This window comes from Clinocottus analis, unplaced genomic scaffold (genome assembly GCF_023055335.1).
Source record: "Clinocottus analis isolate CAN_PGR_092001 unplaced genomic scaffold, fCliAna1.0.p SCAF_48, whole genome shotgun sequence".
Lineage (NCBI taxonomy): Eukaryota > Metazoa > Chordata > Actinopteri > Perciformes > Cottidae > Clinocottus > Clinocottus analis.
Genome location: NW_027176205.1, coordinates 237,501 through 252,500, shown reverse-complemented (window position 1 = coordinate 252,500; position 15,000 = coordinate 237,501). Strand labels below are relative to the sequence as shown.

At 48.7% G+C, this 15,000-nt stretch overlaps 1 protein-coding gene across 3 annotated transcripts in view; it reads left to right on the top strand.

Moving 5' to 3' along the window:
• The window catches only part of LOC137802061 (spectrin beta chain, non-erythrocytic 1-like), a 24,593-nt gene that overhangs the window by 764 nt on the left and 8,829 nt on the right, over positions 1-15,000 (top strand). For 2 of the 3 annotated variants that reach the window (XM_068599589.1, XM_068599586.1), the window contains exons 2-19: positions 5,700-5,938; positions 7,245-7,396; positions 7,640-7,813; positions 8,782-8,873; positions 9,012-9,092; positions 9,222-9,337; positions 9,515-9,627; positions 10,133-10,320; positions 10,442-10,559; positions 10,733-10,891; positions 10,982-11,284; positions 11,436-11,589; positions 11,811-12,681; positions 12,764-12,901; positions 13,017-13,773; positions 14,397-14,599; positions 14,713-14,803; positions 14,931-15,000. The exon at positions 14,931-15,000 is cut by the window's right edge and continues 77 nt beyond it. In XM_068599589.1, coding sequence (XP_068455690.1) covers positions 5,788-5,938; positions 7,245-7,396; positions 7,640-7,813; positions 8,782-8,873; positions 9,012-9,092; positions 9,222-9,337; positions 9,515-9,627; positions 10,133-10,320; positions 10,442-10,559; positions 10,733-10,891; positions 10,982-11,284; positions 11,436-11,589; positions 11,811-12,681; positions 12,764-12,901; positions 13,017-13,773; positions 14,397-14,599; positions 14,713-14,803; positions 14,931-15,000 — 3,931 coding nt within the window. In that variant the 5' untranslated portion in view covers positions 5,700-5,787. Of the gene's footprint in view, positions 1-5,678; positions 5,939-7,244; positions 7,397-7,639; positions 7,814-8,781; positions 8,874-9,011; positions 9,093-9,221; positions 9,338-9,514; positions 9,628-10,132; positions 10,321-10,441; positions 10,560-10,732; positions 10,892-10,981; positions 11,285-11,435; positions 11,590-11,810; positions 12,682-12,763; positions 12,902-13,016; positions 13,774-14,396; positions 14,600-14,712; positions 14,804-14,930 lie in introns of those variants that run through there. The other variant, XM_068599588.1, reaches the window with a different exon arrangement.

The following is a 15,000-nucleotide window of genomic DNA, read 5'->3' as shown; positions in this document are numbered from 1 at the left end:
AAAGGACTCGTTTTGACTATTTCACTGATCGATGACCAGAACAAACCGCTTGTCTCTACGTTCTACGTTCTCCTGAGGTTCCCTCATGGTCCACTGAATGGACTAAGAGGCGTTTGGGAACCAGCAGACAGTGTGGGAAAACCAGCCGCTCATTGTTCGAAGAACCGTATGCCGGACCACAGAAGGTTCTCTTACGGTCTCTCGACAGAACTTTGGATGAACGTTTCTAAACGTGGAGAACGTTCAATTGATTCCTTAACCTGGAGAACGTTGTGTGGAGAACGTTCAGTCGATTCCTTAACCTGGAGAACGTTCAGTCGATTCCTTAACCTCGAGAACGTTCAGTCGATTCCTTAACCTCGAGAACGTTCAGTCGATTCCTTAACCTGGAGAACGTTCTGTGGAGAACGTTCAGTCGATTCCTTAACCTCGAGAACGTTCAGTCGATTCCTTAACCTGGAGAACGTTGTGTGGAGAACATTCAGTCGATTCCTTAACCCGGAGAACGTTCTGTGGAGAACATTCAGTCGATTCCTTAACCTGGAGAACGTTCTGTGGAGAACATTGTGTGGAGAACATTCAGTCGATTTCTTAACACGAAGAACGTTCAGTCGATTCCTTAACCTGGAGAACGTTGTGTGGAGAACATTCAGTCGATTCCTTAACCTGGAGAACGTTGTGTGGAGAACGTTCAGTCGATTCCTTAACCTGGAGAACGTTGTGTGGAGAACGTTCAGTCGATTCCTTAACCTGGAGAACGTTCTGTGGAGAACATTCAGTCGATTCCTTAACCTGGAGAACGTTGTGTGGAGAACATTCAGTCGATTCCTTAACCACGAGAACGTTCAGTCGATTCCTTAACCTCGAGAACGTTCAGTCGATTCCTTAACCTGGAGAACGTTGTGTGGAGAACATTCAGTCGATTCCTTAACCACGAGAACGTTCAGTCGATTCCTTAACCTCGAGAACGTTCAGTCGATTCCTTAACCTGGAGAACGTTGTGTGGAGAACATTCAGTCGATTCCTTAACCCGGAGAACGTTCTGTGGAGAACATTCAGTCGATTCCTTAACCTGGAGAACGTTCTGTGGAGAACATTGTGTGGAGAACATTCAGTCGATTTCTTAACACGAAGAACGTTCAGTCGATTCCTTAACCTGGAGAACGTTGTGTGGAGAACATTCAGTCGATTCCTTAACCTGGAGAACGTTGTGTGGAGAACGTTCAGTCGATTCCTTAACCTGGAGAACGTTGTGTGGAGAACGTTCAGTCGATTCCTTAACCTGGAGAACGTTCTGTGGAGAACATTCAGTCGATTCCTTAACCTGGAGAACGTTGTGTGGAGAACATTCAGTCGATTCCTTAACCACGAGAACGTTCAGTCGATTCCTTAACCTGGAGAACGTTGTGTGGAGAACATTCAGTCGATTCCTTAACCTGGGGAACGTTGTGTGGAGACCGTTCAGTCGATTCCTTAACCTGGAGAACGTTCTGTGGAGAACGTTCAGTCGATTCCTTAACCTGGAGAACGTTCTGTCGATTTCTGAACCTTGAGAACGTTCTTCACAGACTCGGAGAACACATTAGTGTTGATGGAACATGACAGGAAGTGGCGTTCCGTCTCTAGAGGTCCTCTGAGAATGTTACAGGAAGTGGAACCCTAGCGTCCGAGTGTTGAGGGTCATATTGACTTGTTGACTTGTTGACAGACTGTAAACAAACAGGAGCTTCCTGTAAGAAGCACAAACAAACAGCTGATCGATAACTCGTCCATCAATAACTCTGAACATGAATAACTCGTCCATCAATAACCCTGAACATGAATAACTCGTCCATCAATAACCCTGAACATGAATAACTCGTCCATCAATAACCCTGAACATGAATAACTCGTCCATCAATAACCCTGAACATGAATAACTCGTCCATCAATAACCCTGAACATGAATAACTCGTCCATCAATAACCCTGAACATGAATAACTCGTCCATCAATAACTCTGAACATGAATAACTCGTCCATCAATAACCCTGAACATGAATAACTCGTCCATCAATAACCCTGAACATGAATAACTCGTCCATCAATAACCCTGAACATGAATAACTCGTCCATCAATAACCCTGAACATGAATAACTCGTCCATCAATAACCCTGAACATGAATAACTCGTCCATCAATAACTCTGAACATGAATAACTCGTCCATCAATAACCCTGAACATGAATAACTCGTCCATCAATAACCCTGAACATGAATAACTCGTCCATCAATAACTCTGAACATGAATAACTCGTCCATCAATAACCCTGAACATGAATAACTCGTCCATCAATAACCCTGAACATGAATAACTCGTCCATCAATAACCCTGAACATGAATAACTCGTCCATCAATAACTCTGAACATGAATAACTCGTCCATCAATAACCCTGAACATGAATAACTCGTCCATCAATAACCCTGAACATGAATAACTCGTCCATCAATAACCCTGAACATGAATAACTCGTCCATCAATAACCCCGAACATGAATAACTCGTCCATCAATAACCCTGAACATGAATAACTCGTCCATCAATAACCCTGAACATGAATAACTCGTCCATCAATAACCCTGAACATGAATAACTCGTCCATCAATAACCCTGAACATGAATAACTCGTCCATCAATAACCCTGAACATGAATAACTCGTCCATCAATAACCCTGAACATGAATAACTCGTCCATCAATAACCCTGAACATGAATAACTCGTCCATCAATAACCCTGAACATGAATAACTCGTCCATCAATAACCCTGAACATGAATCATGAAGTTCTCAGAGCACTCACCTCTCAGGTGGACGAATCCAACGCACCCACACACTGCTCCATGGCGGCCATGTTGGAAAAAAGTACAACGTTCAGGTCCATGTACTTTACTCGCTACTACTAGGTACATATCGTACTGTACATATATATGTATGCATGTAGTACTTTATACTGTACTACATCTCAGAGGTACATGTAGTACTTTATACTGTACTACATCTCAGAGGTACATTTAGTACTTCATACTGTACTACATCTGAGGTAAATGTAGTACTGTATGTACTTGGTTCTTTGTGTTCTAGACATACGTAGAACAGTACTACTATGTTCTACATATACGTACTACTGTAATAATTTGTTATTGCTTTTATTGATTGAACTTATTGATTACGATCCTCTGGTTGTCTCGATGCTAAGCTAATCACCAGCTGGCTGCAGCTTCATGTTTCTACTGATGAAGGGTGGGGTCAGCTAATCAGGAAGTGTGTGTTCGTGTGTGTGTGTGTGTGTGTGTGTGTTAACTCCACCCTGCTCTGTCCGGTGTGATGATGTCATTCTTCTGGTCTGTGCTTCTCTTCATAAAGAACCTGTGTGTCTGGACACGGGCGAGCAGAGCCGGGACTCGAACCACCGACACTCTGCTTGAAGGACGGGCATGCCAACCACCATATGTATATATATATGTGTGTGTACACACCATACATATGCATATATATATATATATATATATATATATATATATATATATATATATATATATATATATATATATATACATATATATATATATATATATATATATATACATACATACATACATACATACATACATACATACATACATACATACATACATACATACATACATACATACATATATATTTGTGTGTGTGTGTGTGTGTGGATGACTCCAGCTGCTTTGTGTCGTCTTCATGAATGAGTTTTGTGTGCGTTGATCACAGAGATTTTCCTCATGTTAACATGACTGAACTACTGTGTGTGTGTGTGTGTGTGTGTGTGTGTGTGTGTGTGTGTGTGTGTGTGTGTGTGTGTGTGTGTGTGTGTGTGTGTGTGTGTGTGAGACACACAGCTGTCTCCTGCGTGTGTGTGTGTGTGTGTGTGTGTGTTGTGTGTGTGTGGGTGTGTGTGTGAGACACACAGCTGTCTCCTGTGTGTGTGTGGTGTGTGTGTGTGTGTGTTGTGTGTGTGTGTGTGTGTGTGTGTGTGTGTTGTGTGTCCTCAGCTGTGACTGTCAGAATGTTTGATGTTCTTTGGACGTTCAGTCTCTTTATTCTCAAACATTCATCATGTTTATTACTGCATGTAACATCATAGGTCTACATACATAATGCATGTTAGCATACATTAGCATCAGAGACATATTAGCATCAGAGACATGTTAGCATATGTTAGCATCAGAGGCATGTTAGCATATGTTAGCATCATAGACATGATCGCATACGTTAGCATCAGAGACATGATCGCATACGTTAGCATCAGAGACATGATCGCATACTTTAGCATCAGAGACATGTTAGCATATGTTAGCATCAGAGACATGATCGCATACGTTAGCATCAGAGACATGTTAGCATATGTTAGCATCAGAGACATGATCGCATACGTTAGCATCAGAGACATGATCGCATACTTTAGCATCAGAGACATGTTAGCATATGTTAGCATCAGAGACATGATCGCATACGTTAGCATCAGAGACATGATCGCATACGTTAGCATCAGAGACATGATCGCATACGTTAGCATCAGAGACATGATCGCATACGTTAGCATCAGAGACATGATCGCATACGTTAGCATCAGAGACATGATCGCATACGTTAGCATCAGAGACATGATCGTATACTTTAGCATCAGAGGCATGTTAGCATATGTTAGCATCATAGACATGATCGCATACGTTAGCATCAGAGACATGATCGCATACGTTAGCATCAGAGACATGATCGCATACTTTAGCATCAGAGACATGTTAGCATATGTTAGCATGAGAGACATGTTCGCATACGTTAGCATCAGAGACATGTTAGCATATGTTAGCATCAGAGACATGATCGCATACGTTAGCATCAGAGACATGATCGCATACTTTAGCATCAGAGACATGTTAGCATATGTTAGCATCAGAGACATGATCGCATACGTTAGCATCAGAGACATGATCGCATACGTTAGCATCAGAGACATGATCGCATACGTTAGCATCAGAGACATGATCGCATACGTTAGCATCAGAGACATGATCGCATACGTTAGCATCAGAGACATGATCGCATACGTTAGCATCAGAGACATGATCGCATACTTTAGCATCAGAGACATGTTAGCATATGTTAGCATCAGAGACATGTTAGCATATGTTAGCATCAGAGACATGTTAGCATATGTTAGCATCAGAGACATGTTAGCATATCTGGTCTTCCTCGACCTCGCTGCTCCTTTAAAGTCTTGTTTCTCTAACATTCAGCATGCGTGTGTTCCACCTTCTGCTGGAGGTACTCTCTCATCTCTGAGCCGTCGTCCTGAGCCACAGGAGTGTTTCCATCATGCAGCAAAGGATTCTGGGAAGCCGGATCCATTAATGGATTAATGGTCCCTGAGGACGTGGTGTCTGAGTGCTGTAATGGATCCTCAGACCAATTCCTGATGTGATCATGGAGCGAGTGGCTCAAGCTGATTCAGTGTGTGTGTGTGTGTGTGTGTGTGTGTGTGTGTGTGTGTGTGTGTGCACTACTGTAGTGCAGTAGTGCAGTAGTACTACTGCATTGAAGTACAATGTTTATGTACTTTACTGGAGTACTTTAAGGGTTTCAATCTGACGTGATGAACAGTTGTGCAGTGACTTCCTGTCGTCCCGCAGAGCTCGGCCGGCGCTGCTGATGAGGCCACGCCCCCGCTGAGGCCACGCCCCCGCTGACTTCCAGGCGTGTCAGAGGTGAAAGGTCACCATGACGACGGTGGCCGCCGAGTTCGACCACATGGAGCTGCAGCAGCAGTACAGCAGCAACGACACGGTGAACAACCGCTGGGACGAAGAATGGGACAACGAGAACAGCTCGGCCCGCCTCTTCGAACGCTCCCGCATCAAGGCGCTGGCAGGTAGGAGCCCCGCCCCCAAATACACCTGGAGTCAGGTACGAGGTCCAAGTGGACCTGAGACAGATGACTAACAGGGTAACATGGTCTCTCTAGTGGGGTAATATAGTACCATGATCTCTCTCGTGGAAAAGACGTGTGTGTGTGTGTGTGTGTGTGTGTGTGTGTGTGTGTGTGTGTGTGTGTGTGTGTGTGTGTGTGTGTGTGTGTGTGTAGGATGTTTGCTTCTTACTTCCTGTCCTTCAGGAATGTGAAGGAACAATGAAGGGAAACACCCCTGATGACATCATTGTCAAACTCTAACGTCATTGGCTGAGAGGTGAAGCTCCTCCCACACAATCTGAGACACAAGTAACGACGCTTGTTTTTTTATTAAATATTATTAAATAAACATTAAATACGAATTATTAAACTAATAATAAGTGAACAACAGAAAAATAACTGCGGTCCTTCAAATGTTTACAAATCATTTTAATTTTTAACAGTTTGCAGTGGGCGGGGCTTCTGTGTGTGTGTGTGTGTTTGTGTGTGTGTGTGCGTGTGTGTGTGTGTGTGTGGCTGCTGATGGTTCACACACACACACACAGACTTTGACCTCTGGACTCGTTGGTTTCTCCTGGAGACACGAGGACGTCTTCGGCTGCAAGTCGACTTTTCTTTTCTTCTTCGGTGGTTTTCAGTGTTCTCCTCTCTTTGGTAAAGAATGGACAGAAGGTTTACGCTGAGTCAGCTGCTCCTTCCTGCGCTCTTCATCACTCGTCTTCCTCTCTCTTGGAGCTGAAGACCGTCATATCAATAAATATACGAATGTATAATAAACAATAACGAGCTGAGGACATGATGGAGGCGGAGCCGCACCTCAACTACAGCCAGCTGGACGGGCGGTTCAAACAGCTGCAAGGTAGGAAGAGGAGGAAGAAGAGGACGAGGAGGAGGAAGAGGATCTGGACCTCTTCCTACAGCTGGAGGGGACGAGCCAACCAATCACAAGCCTCACACGTCTTCTCCTTCTGAGCAGTTCAGGGTCGAGTGTCGAGCTCTAAGAGTCGAGCTCCAACCACCGGACCTCAGATTGAGCCACAGCTCACTTTCAATACTACTAGTAATACTCTGAGTACTACTAGTAATACTCTGAGTACTACTAGTAATAGTAACGCCAAGATAACCCTAACCCTTCAAACTAACAGCTGTGTGCCTGTCTCCCTGTGTGTGTGTGTGTGTGTGTGTATGTGTGTGTGTGTATGTGTGTATGTGTGTGTGTGTGTGTGTGTGTGTGTGTGTGTGTGTGTGTGTGTGTGTCTGTGTGTAGATGAGCGCGAGGCGGTCCAGAAGAAGACCTTCACTAAGTGGGTGAACTCTCACCTGTCCAGAGTCTCGTGCAGGATCTCAGACCTCTACGTGGACCTGAGGGACGGACGCATGCTCATCAAGCTGCTGGAGGTGCTGTGTGGGGAGAGGCTGGTGAGTACTAGTACACACAGTACACACTTGTTAGGGTGTAACAGTCAGTACACAGTAAGTACACATGATACACTCACATTATTATTATTATTAGTCATGCAGATTATGTTTACTGCTGCATGGGAAGAGGATGCTGGGTAATGTAGTCGGTTTGCAGAAGAGGATGCTGGGTATTGTAGTCGGTTTGCAGAAGAGGATGCTGGGTAATGTAGTTGTCGCCCCCTTCGCCCCTCCTCCTCCCAGCCCAAGCCCACTAAAGGCCGCATGCGGATCCACTGCCTGGAGAACGTGGACAAGGCTCTTCAGTTCCTGAAGGAGCAGCGGGTTCACCTGGAGAACATGGGCTGCCATGACATCGTGGACGGGAACCACCGCCTCACGCTGGGCCTCATCTGGACCATCATCCTGCGGTTCCAGGTAACTCGCCTGAGAGGACAGTTAGCTCACCTGAGAGGACAGGTTGCTCACCTGAGGACAGGTTGCTCACATGAGGACAGGTTGCTTACCTGAGGACAGGTTGCTCACCTGAGGACAGGTAACTCACTTGAGAGGACAGGTAGCTCACCTGAGAGGACAGGTAGCTCACCTGAGAGGACAGGGAGCTCACCTGAGAGGACAGGGAGCTCACCTGAGAGGACAGGGAGCTCACCTGAGAGGACAGGTAGCTCACCTGAGAGGACAGGTAGCTCACCTGAGAGGACAGGTAGCTCACCTGAGAGGACAGGTAGCTCACCTGAGAGGACAGGTTGCTCACCTGAGAGGACAGGTTGCTCACATGAGGACAGGTTGCTCACCTGAGAGGACAGGTTGCTCACCTGAGAGGACAGGGAGCTCACCTGAGAGGACAGGGAGCTCACCTGAGAGGACAGGTAGCTCACCTGAGAGGACAGGTTGCTCACCTGAGAGGACAGGTTGCTCACATGAGGACAGGTTGCTCACCTGAGAGGACAGGTTGCTCACCTGAGAGGACAGGTTGCTCACCTGAGAGGACAGGGAGCTCACCTGAGGACAGGTAGCTCACCTGAGAGGACAGGTTGCTCACATGAGGACAGGTTGCTCACCTGAGAGGACAGGTTGCTCACCTGAGAGGACAGGTTGCTCACCTGAGAGGACAGGGAGCTCACCTGAGAGGACAGGGAGCTCACCTGAGAGGACAGGTAGCTCACCTGAGGACAGGTTGCTCACATGAGGACAGGTAGCTCACCTGAGAGGACATGAGAGGACAGGTAACACCACATGAGAGGAGTAGTAACTCACCTGTAAGCAACAGACAGGTGGAGGTGTGTGTACAGGTGGAGGTGTGTACAGGTGGAGGTGTGTACAGGTGGAGGTGTGTACAGGTGGAAGTGTGTACAGGTGGAGGTGTGATGATATGCTTGTCTCAGATCCAGGACATCAGCGTGGAGACTGAAGACAACAAAGAGAAGAGATCAGCTAAAGACGCTCTGCTGCTGTGGTGTCAGATGAAGACGGCCGGGTGAGACTACTGCAGTACTTATGCTAGTGCTACTACTACTACTAGTACTACTACTACTACTACTGACTCTACTACTACTACTACCAGTACTACCAGTACTTGTACTACTTGTTGAGCTCGTCTTCTTGGTTTCTCCAGGTATTCCAATGTGAACATCCGTAACTTCAGCACCAGCTGGAGAGATGGCATGGCCTTCAACGCCCTGATCCACAAGCACCGGTACCTCTTCATCACCAGCATTACAGCATCATCATCATCATTACAGCATCATCATCATTACAGCATCATCACCTTCTAATGTCTCAAACTTTAAACCATTTGTGTAAATAAAGTTGTTTTTATTTTCAGACCCGATTTGATTGATTTTGACAAACTGAAAAAGTCCAACGCTCACCACAACCTGCAGAACGCCTTCAACCTGGCGGAGCAGCACCTGGGCCTGACCCGGCTGCTGGACCCAGAGGGTAGAGTCCAGCTAAGCCTGACTGAAACACAGCCTAGCTAAGCCTGACTGAAACACAGCCTAGCTAAGCCTGACTGAAACACAGCCTAGCTAAGCCTGACTGAAACACAGCCTAGCTAAGCCTGACTGAAACACTGTCAGTTCAACTAAACCTGAGTTTAACTGTGTTGTGTTGCAGACATCAGCGTGGACCATCCTGATGAGAAGTCCGTCATCACCTACGTGGTGACGTACTATCACTACTTCTCCAAGATGAAGGCTCTGAAGGTGGAGGGCAAACGCATCGGAAAGGTCAGACCACAGATTCAAACACAACAAAGCTTGACTTTATATTACTAACCCGAGTTAGTCCCCAAGTCACCAGATCAATATTCCAAATATCTGTTCACATCCAATGTGTGTTTTCAAGCAGAAAGCATTGACGTGAACACATAAATACATCAAAACATGGGTTTAACAGTGATGCCCCTAGTGGACACCAGGAGAATAACATGTATTATCTCTGTAATACAGCAGTGATGCCCCTAGTGGACACCAGGAGAATAACATGTATTATCTCTGTAATACAGCAGTGATGCCCCTGGTGGACACCAGGAGAATAACTTGTATTATCTCTATAATACAGCAGTGATGCCCCTAGTGGACACCAGGAGAATAACATGTATTATCTCTGTAATACAGCAGTGATGCCCCTAGTGGACACCAGGAGAATAACTTGTATTATCTCCATAATACATAACAGACAGAACAGACAGACCAAATCAATCATAAGACACGTCTTTCTTTCTCTGTCCAGGTGTTGGATAACGCCATCGAGACGGAGAAGATGGTGGAGAAGTACGAGTCTCTGGCCTCAGACCTGCTGGAGTGGATCGAACAGACCATCATCATCCTCAACAACAGGAAGTTTGCCAACTCTCTGGGTGGAGTCCAGCAGCAGCTTCAAGCCTTCAATACCTACCGGACAGTGGAGAAACCCCCGAAGTCAGAACCTGTGGCTTGTAGTTTTCATCAAACAAAACATTTCAGAACTCAAACTGACGGCTGTATGAAGTACAACCTTTGTCTGCTCCTCTTAACTCTTGTCCCTCTGGTCTGTCTTCAGGTTCACAGAGAAGGGAAACCTGGAGGTGCTTCTGTTCACCATCCAGAGTAAGATGAGAGCCAACAACCAGAAGGTTTACATGCCCCGAGAGGGAAAGCTCATCTCGGATATCAACAAGGTGAGAGCTGCTCCACCTCCAGTCATGAACCTTAAATACAAAACACCGACAGCGCCTTGAACACAACCGGAGGAGAGCGCTCTGCAGGACTGTGCATCGTAAACAGGGAATTCATTTTATTAGTACAATCATTTTGAGAGCAAGTGTTTGACGACGATGGTGTTCGCCGGCAGGCCTGGGAGCGCCTGGAGAAGGCGGAGCATGAGAGGGAGCTCGCTCTGAGGATGGAGCTGATTCGTCAGGAGAAACTGGAACAACTCGCCAGACGCTTTGACCGCAAAGCCGCCATGAGAGAGACCTGGCTCAGTGAGAACCAGAGGCTGGTGTCGCAGGTGAGAAGACGCACAGCCAGCGGCGGCGTTCCGGTGCAACTGAAAGAAACTGCGTGTGTTTGTTTCATGAGCTGCCTCCCTTCTCTCCAGGACAACTTTGGGTTTGACCTCCAGGCCGTGGAGGCGGCCACCAAGAAGCACGAGGCGATAGAGACGGACGTCACCGCGTACGAGGAGCGCGTCCAGGCTGTGGTGTCCGTGGCCAAGGAGCTGGAGGTGGAGCACTATCACGACATCAAGCGCGTCACGGCCAGGAAGGACAACGTGATCCGGCTGTGGGAATACCTGCTGGAGCTGCTGAAGGCCCGCCGACAGAGGCTGGAAATGAACCTGGGCCTGCAGAGAGTCTTCCAGGAGATGCTGTACATCATGGACTGGATGGATGAGATGAAGGTACGCTGATATAGCAAACCCAAACATGGAGAAGATTTTGATCGTCCTGTAAAGGAAGGCCAGGATGTATTTAGCTGAAAGAGCAGAGACGGAAGCTGATCACTGCCATCCTAACTCGTCCTCTGTTTGTTTGTCTGTTTTTGGTTTCCAGATGTTGCTGCTGTCTCAAGATTATGGGAAGCATCTATTGGGTGTGGAGGACCTGCTGCAGAAACACGCCCTGGTGGAGGCCGACATCGCCATCCAGGCTGACAGGGTGACGGCAGTCGGCACCAACGCCACCAAGTACTCCGTCAATGACGACGGTGAGCAGCGCCCTCGCCCCTCTATTGAAACATTCTGTCTAGATTAGAAGGTGTTTTTTATTCGTCAGTTGTTTTTCATTTCGTTTTCTCAAATGGTTTCCTCACGAGGAGCAGGGACAATAGCCAGGCATTGCACTTTGACTCTCATGGTTTGTGGCAGCAGCGTGAAGTTGAGATTACTTCAGAAAAACTTGTCCTGATAATGGTGTGTCCTTGTCCAGGCTACAAGCCCTGCGACCCTCAGGTCATCCAGGACCGGGTCTCCCACCTGGAGTTCTGCTACCAGGAGCTGACCCAGCTTGCCGCTGAGCGCCGCGCCCACCTGGAGGAGTCCCGCCGTCTCTGGAAGTTCTTCTGGGAGATGGCCGAAGAGGAAGGCTGGATCCGTGAGAAGGAGCAGATCCTGTCCTCTGTCGAGCACGGCAAGGACCTGACGGGGGTGCTGCGCCTCCTCAGCCAGCAGCGCGCCCTGGAGGATGAGATGAGCGGCCGCGCCGGCCACCTCAGGCACACCATTGAAGAGGGCCAGGTCATGGTGCAGACCGACCACTTCGCCGCCACCAAGATTCAGGAGCGTATCGACGACCTGCAGGCTCAGTGGGCGGCGCTGGAGCGGCTGGCGGCGGTGAGAAGGAAGAGGCTGCAGGAGGCGCTGGCGTTGCATCAGTTCCAGGCCGACGCGGATGACGTCGACGCCTGGACGTTGGACGCCCTGCGAATCGTCTCCAGTGGAGAGACGGGCCATGATGAATTCTCCACCCAGGCTCTCTTCAGGAAGCACAAGGACGCGGCGGCGGAGGTGACCAGCTACCGGCCGGTCATCGACTCGCTCCACGAGCAGGCAGCCTTACTGCCTCAAGAGGAGGCGGAGTCGGAGGAGGTGCGTGGACGTCTGTCCGGCATCGAGGAGCGTCACAAGGAGGTGACAGAACTGACGAAGCTGAGGAAGCAGGCACTGCAGGATGCTCTGGCACTCTACAAGATGTTCAGCGAGGCCAACGCCTGTGAGGTATGGATCGACGAGAAGGAGCAGTGGCTGAACAGCATGGAGATCCCAGAGAAGCTGGAGGACCTTGAGGTCGTACAGCACAGGTAGGACGACCAGATACTGCATGCGTGTTCGTCACTGTCCATCCCTTTCTGTCAGCGCTGTATTCATGTGTCTCCTTGGCAGGTTTGAGAGTCTGGAGCCGGAGATGAACAACCAGGCGTCTCGTGTTGCTGTGGTGAACCAGATCGCCCGGCAGCTGATGCACAATGGTCACCCGAGTGAAAAGGACATCAAAACCCAGCAGGACAAACTCAACAACAGGTACAAACGGATCAAACGTGTAATATTAAAGTCTGTGCGTCCTCAGTGTAAACACCATGAAACTATTGGTGGGATCGTACCTGTAGACTGTGACGGTCCTATCCTCTACTTCTAGGTGGAGCCAGTTCCGAGATCTGGTGGACCAGAAGAAAGAGTCCCTGAACTCGGCTCTGGGCGTGCAAAACTACCACCTCGACTGCAACGAGACAAAGTCCTGGATCAAAGAGAAGACCAAAGTCATCGAGTCCACCGAGGAGTTGGGCAACGACCTCACGGGGGTCATGGCCCTGCAGCGCAAACTGACCGGCATGGAGCGCGACTTGGCCGCCATCGAGGACAAACTGGGCGACCTGCGAGGCGAGGCCCAGCGGCTGGCGGAGGAGCACCCCGACCAGGCGAAGGCCATCACAGGCCGCATGGCCGAGATCACAGCTGTCTGGGAGGAAATGAAGAACACTCTGAAGAACCGCGAGGAGTCCCTGGGCGAGGCCAGGAAGCTGCAGCAGTTCCTGCGCGAGCTGGACGACTTTCAGACCTGGCTGGCTCGCACTCAAACGGCCATCGCCTCCGAGGACATGCCCAACACTCTGGCCGAGGCCGAGAAGCTTATGGCCCAGCACGAAGGCATCAAGAACGAGATCCAGAACTACGAAGAGGACTACCAGAAGATGCGGGACATGGGGGAGATGGTGACGCAGGGCCAGACGGACGCGCAGCACATGTTCCTCCGGCAAAGGCTGCAGGCGCTCGACACCGGCTGGAACGAGCTGCACAAGATGTGGGAGAACCGACAGAACCTGCTGTCCCAGTCTCACGCCTACCAGCTGTTCCTCAGGGACACCAAGCAGGCAGAGGCCTTCCTCAACAACCAGGTAAACCCAAAGATGTTCTTACTGCAGTCTCGTGTCTTTAATGTCATGGGTTAGTGTTAGCGCTAGGGTTAGTCTTAGGGGTAGTTTTAGGGTTAGCGTTAGCGCTAGGGTTAGTCTTAGGGGTAGTTTTAGGGTTAGCGTTAGCGCTAGGGTTAGTCTTAGGGGTAGTTTTAGGGTTAGCGTTAGCGCTAGGGTTAGTCTTAGGGGTAGTTTTAGGGTTAGGGTAAATTAGGGTTACGGTTAGCGTTAGCGCTAGAGTTAGGGTTAGTTTTAGGGTTAGGATCAGCATTGGACCCATTCTAGTAAGTTTTTCAGTGATAAATTGATTGCTGACCAGATGACCTGAAGCAAAGTGAGACTCGAACAAGAACTAATATGTTGACATTATTCTTTGATGTCCAATTATTTGCTGGCCACATTTCTCTCATAAGAACCAGCTCAGGACTTGTATTGTCCTGATCTGCATGGATGTTCAGTTCCTCAGAGGACCAGCAGCAGCACGGAAGACAGGTACAGCTACAGAGAGCCAGAAGATTAACCCACTTGATAATGACCGCTTGACTTCTCCTCACACAAACATACCCGGCCCTCCAGCGGCCCTGACGCTGTGTCCTCGCCCTCAGGAGTATGTCCTGGCTCACACCGAGATGCCCGCCACGCTGGAGGGAGCAGAGGCTGCCATCAAGAAGCAGGAGGACTTCATGACCACCATGGACGCCAATGAAGACAAGCTCAACGGCGTGGTGGAGGCCGGCAGGCGGCTGGCCAGCGACGGAAACATCAACGCCGAGCGCATCCAGGAGAGAGTCGCCTCCGTCGACGACAGGTGAGCATCAGCTTCAGATCACGCTTCAGACGTCAGAACAATCACATGAGAGTCTGTTAGACGTCTGCGTCTCGACAAGTTCAACTAGATCTGACCTCCCCCTCGTGTTTCAGACACAAGAGGAACCGGGAGGCTGCAGTGGAGCTGCTGATGAGACTGAAGGACAACAGAGACCTGCAGAGGTTCCTGCAGGACTGCCAGGAGGTGAGTCCCATCGCTGGCTTCAAGATCTGGTTTCTGCTGCACTCGAGGGGTACAGATGGATATCAATGCATTAATCCCAGGATGAAGCTTCTGGACTTCAGTGATAACACCTCGTGTTTGTGTCCAGCTGTCTTTGTGGATCAATGAGAAGATGCTCACGGCTCAGGACATGACCTACGACGAGGCCAGGAACTTGC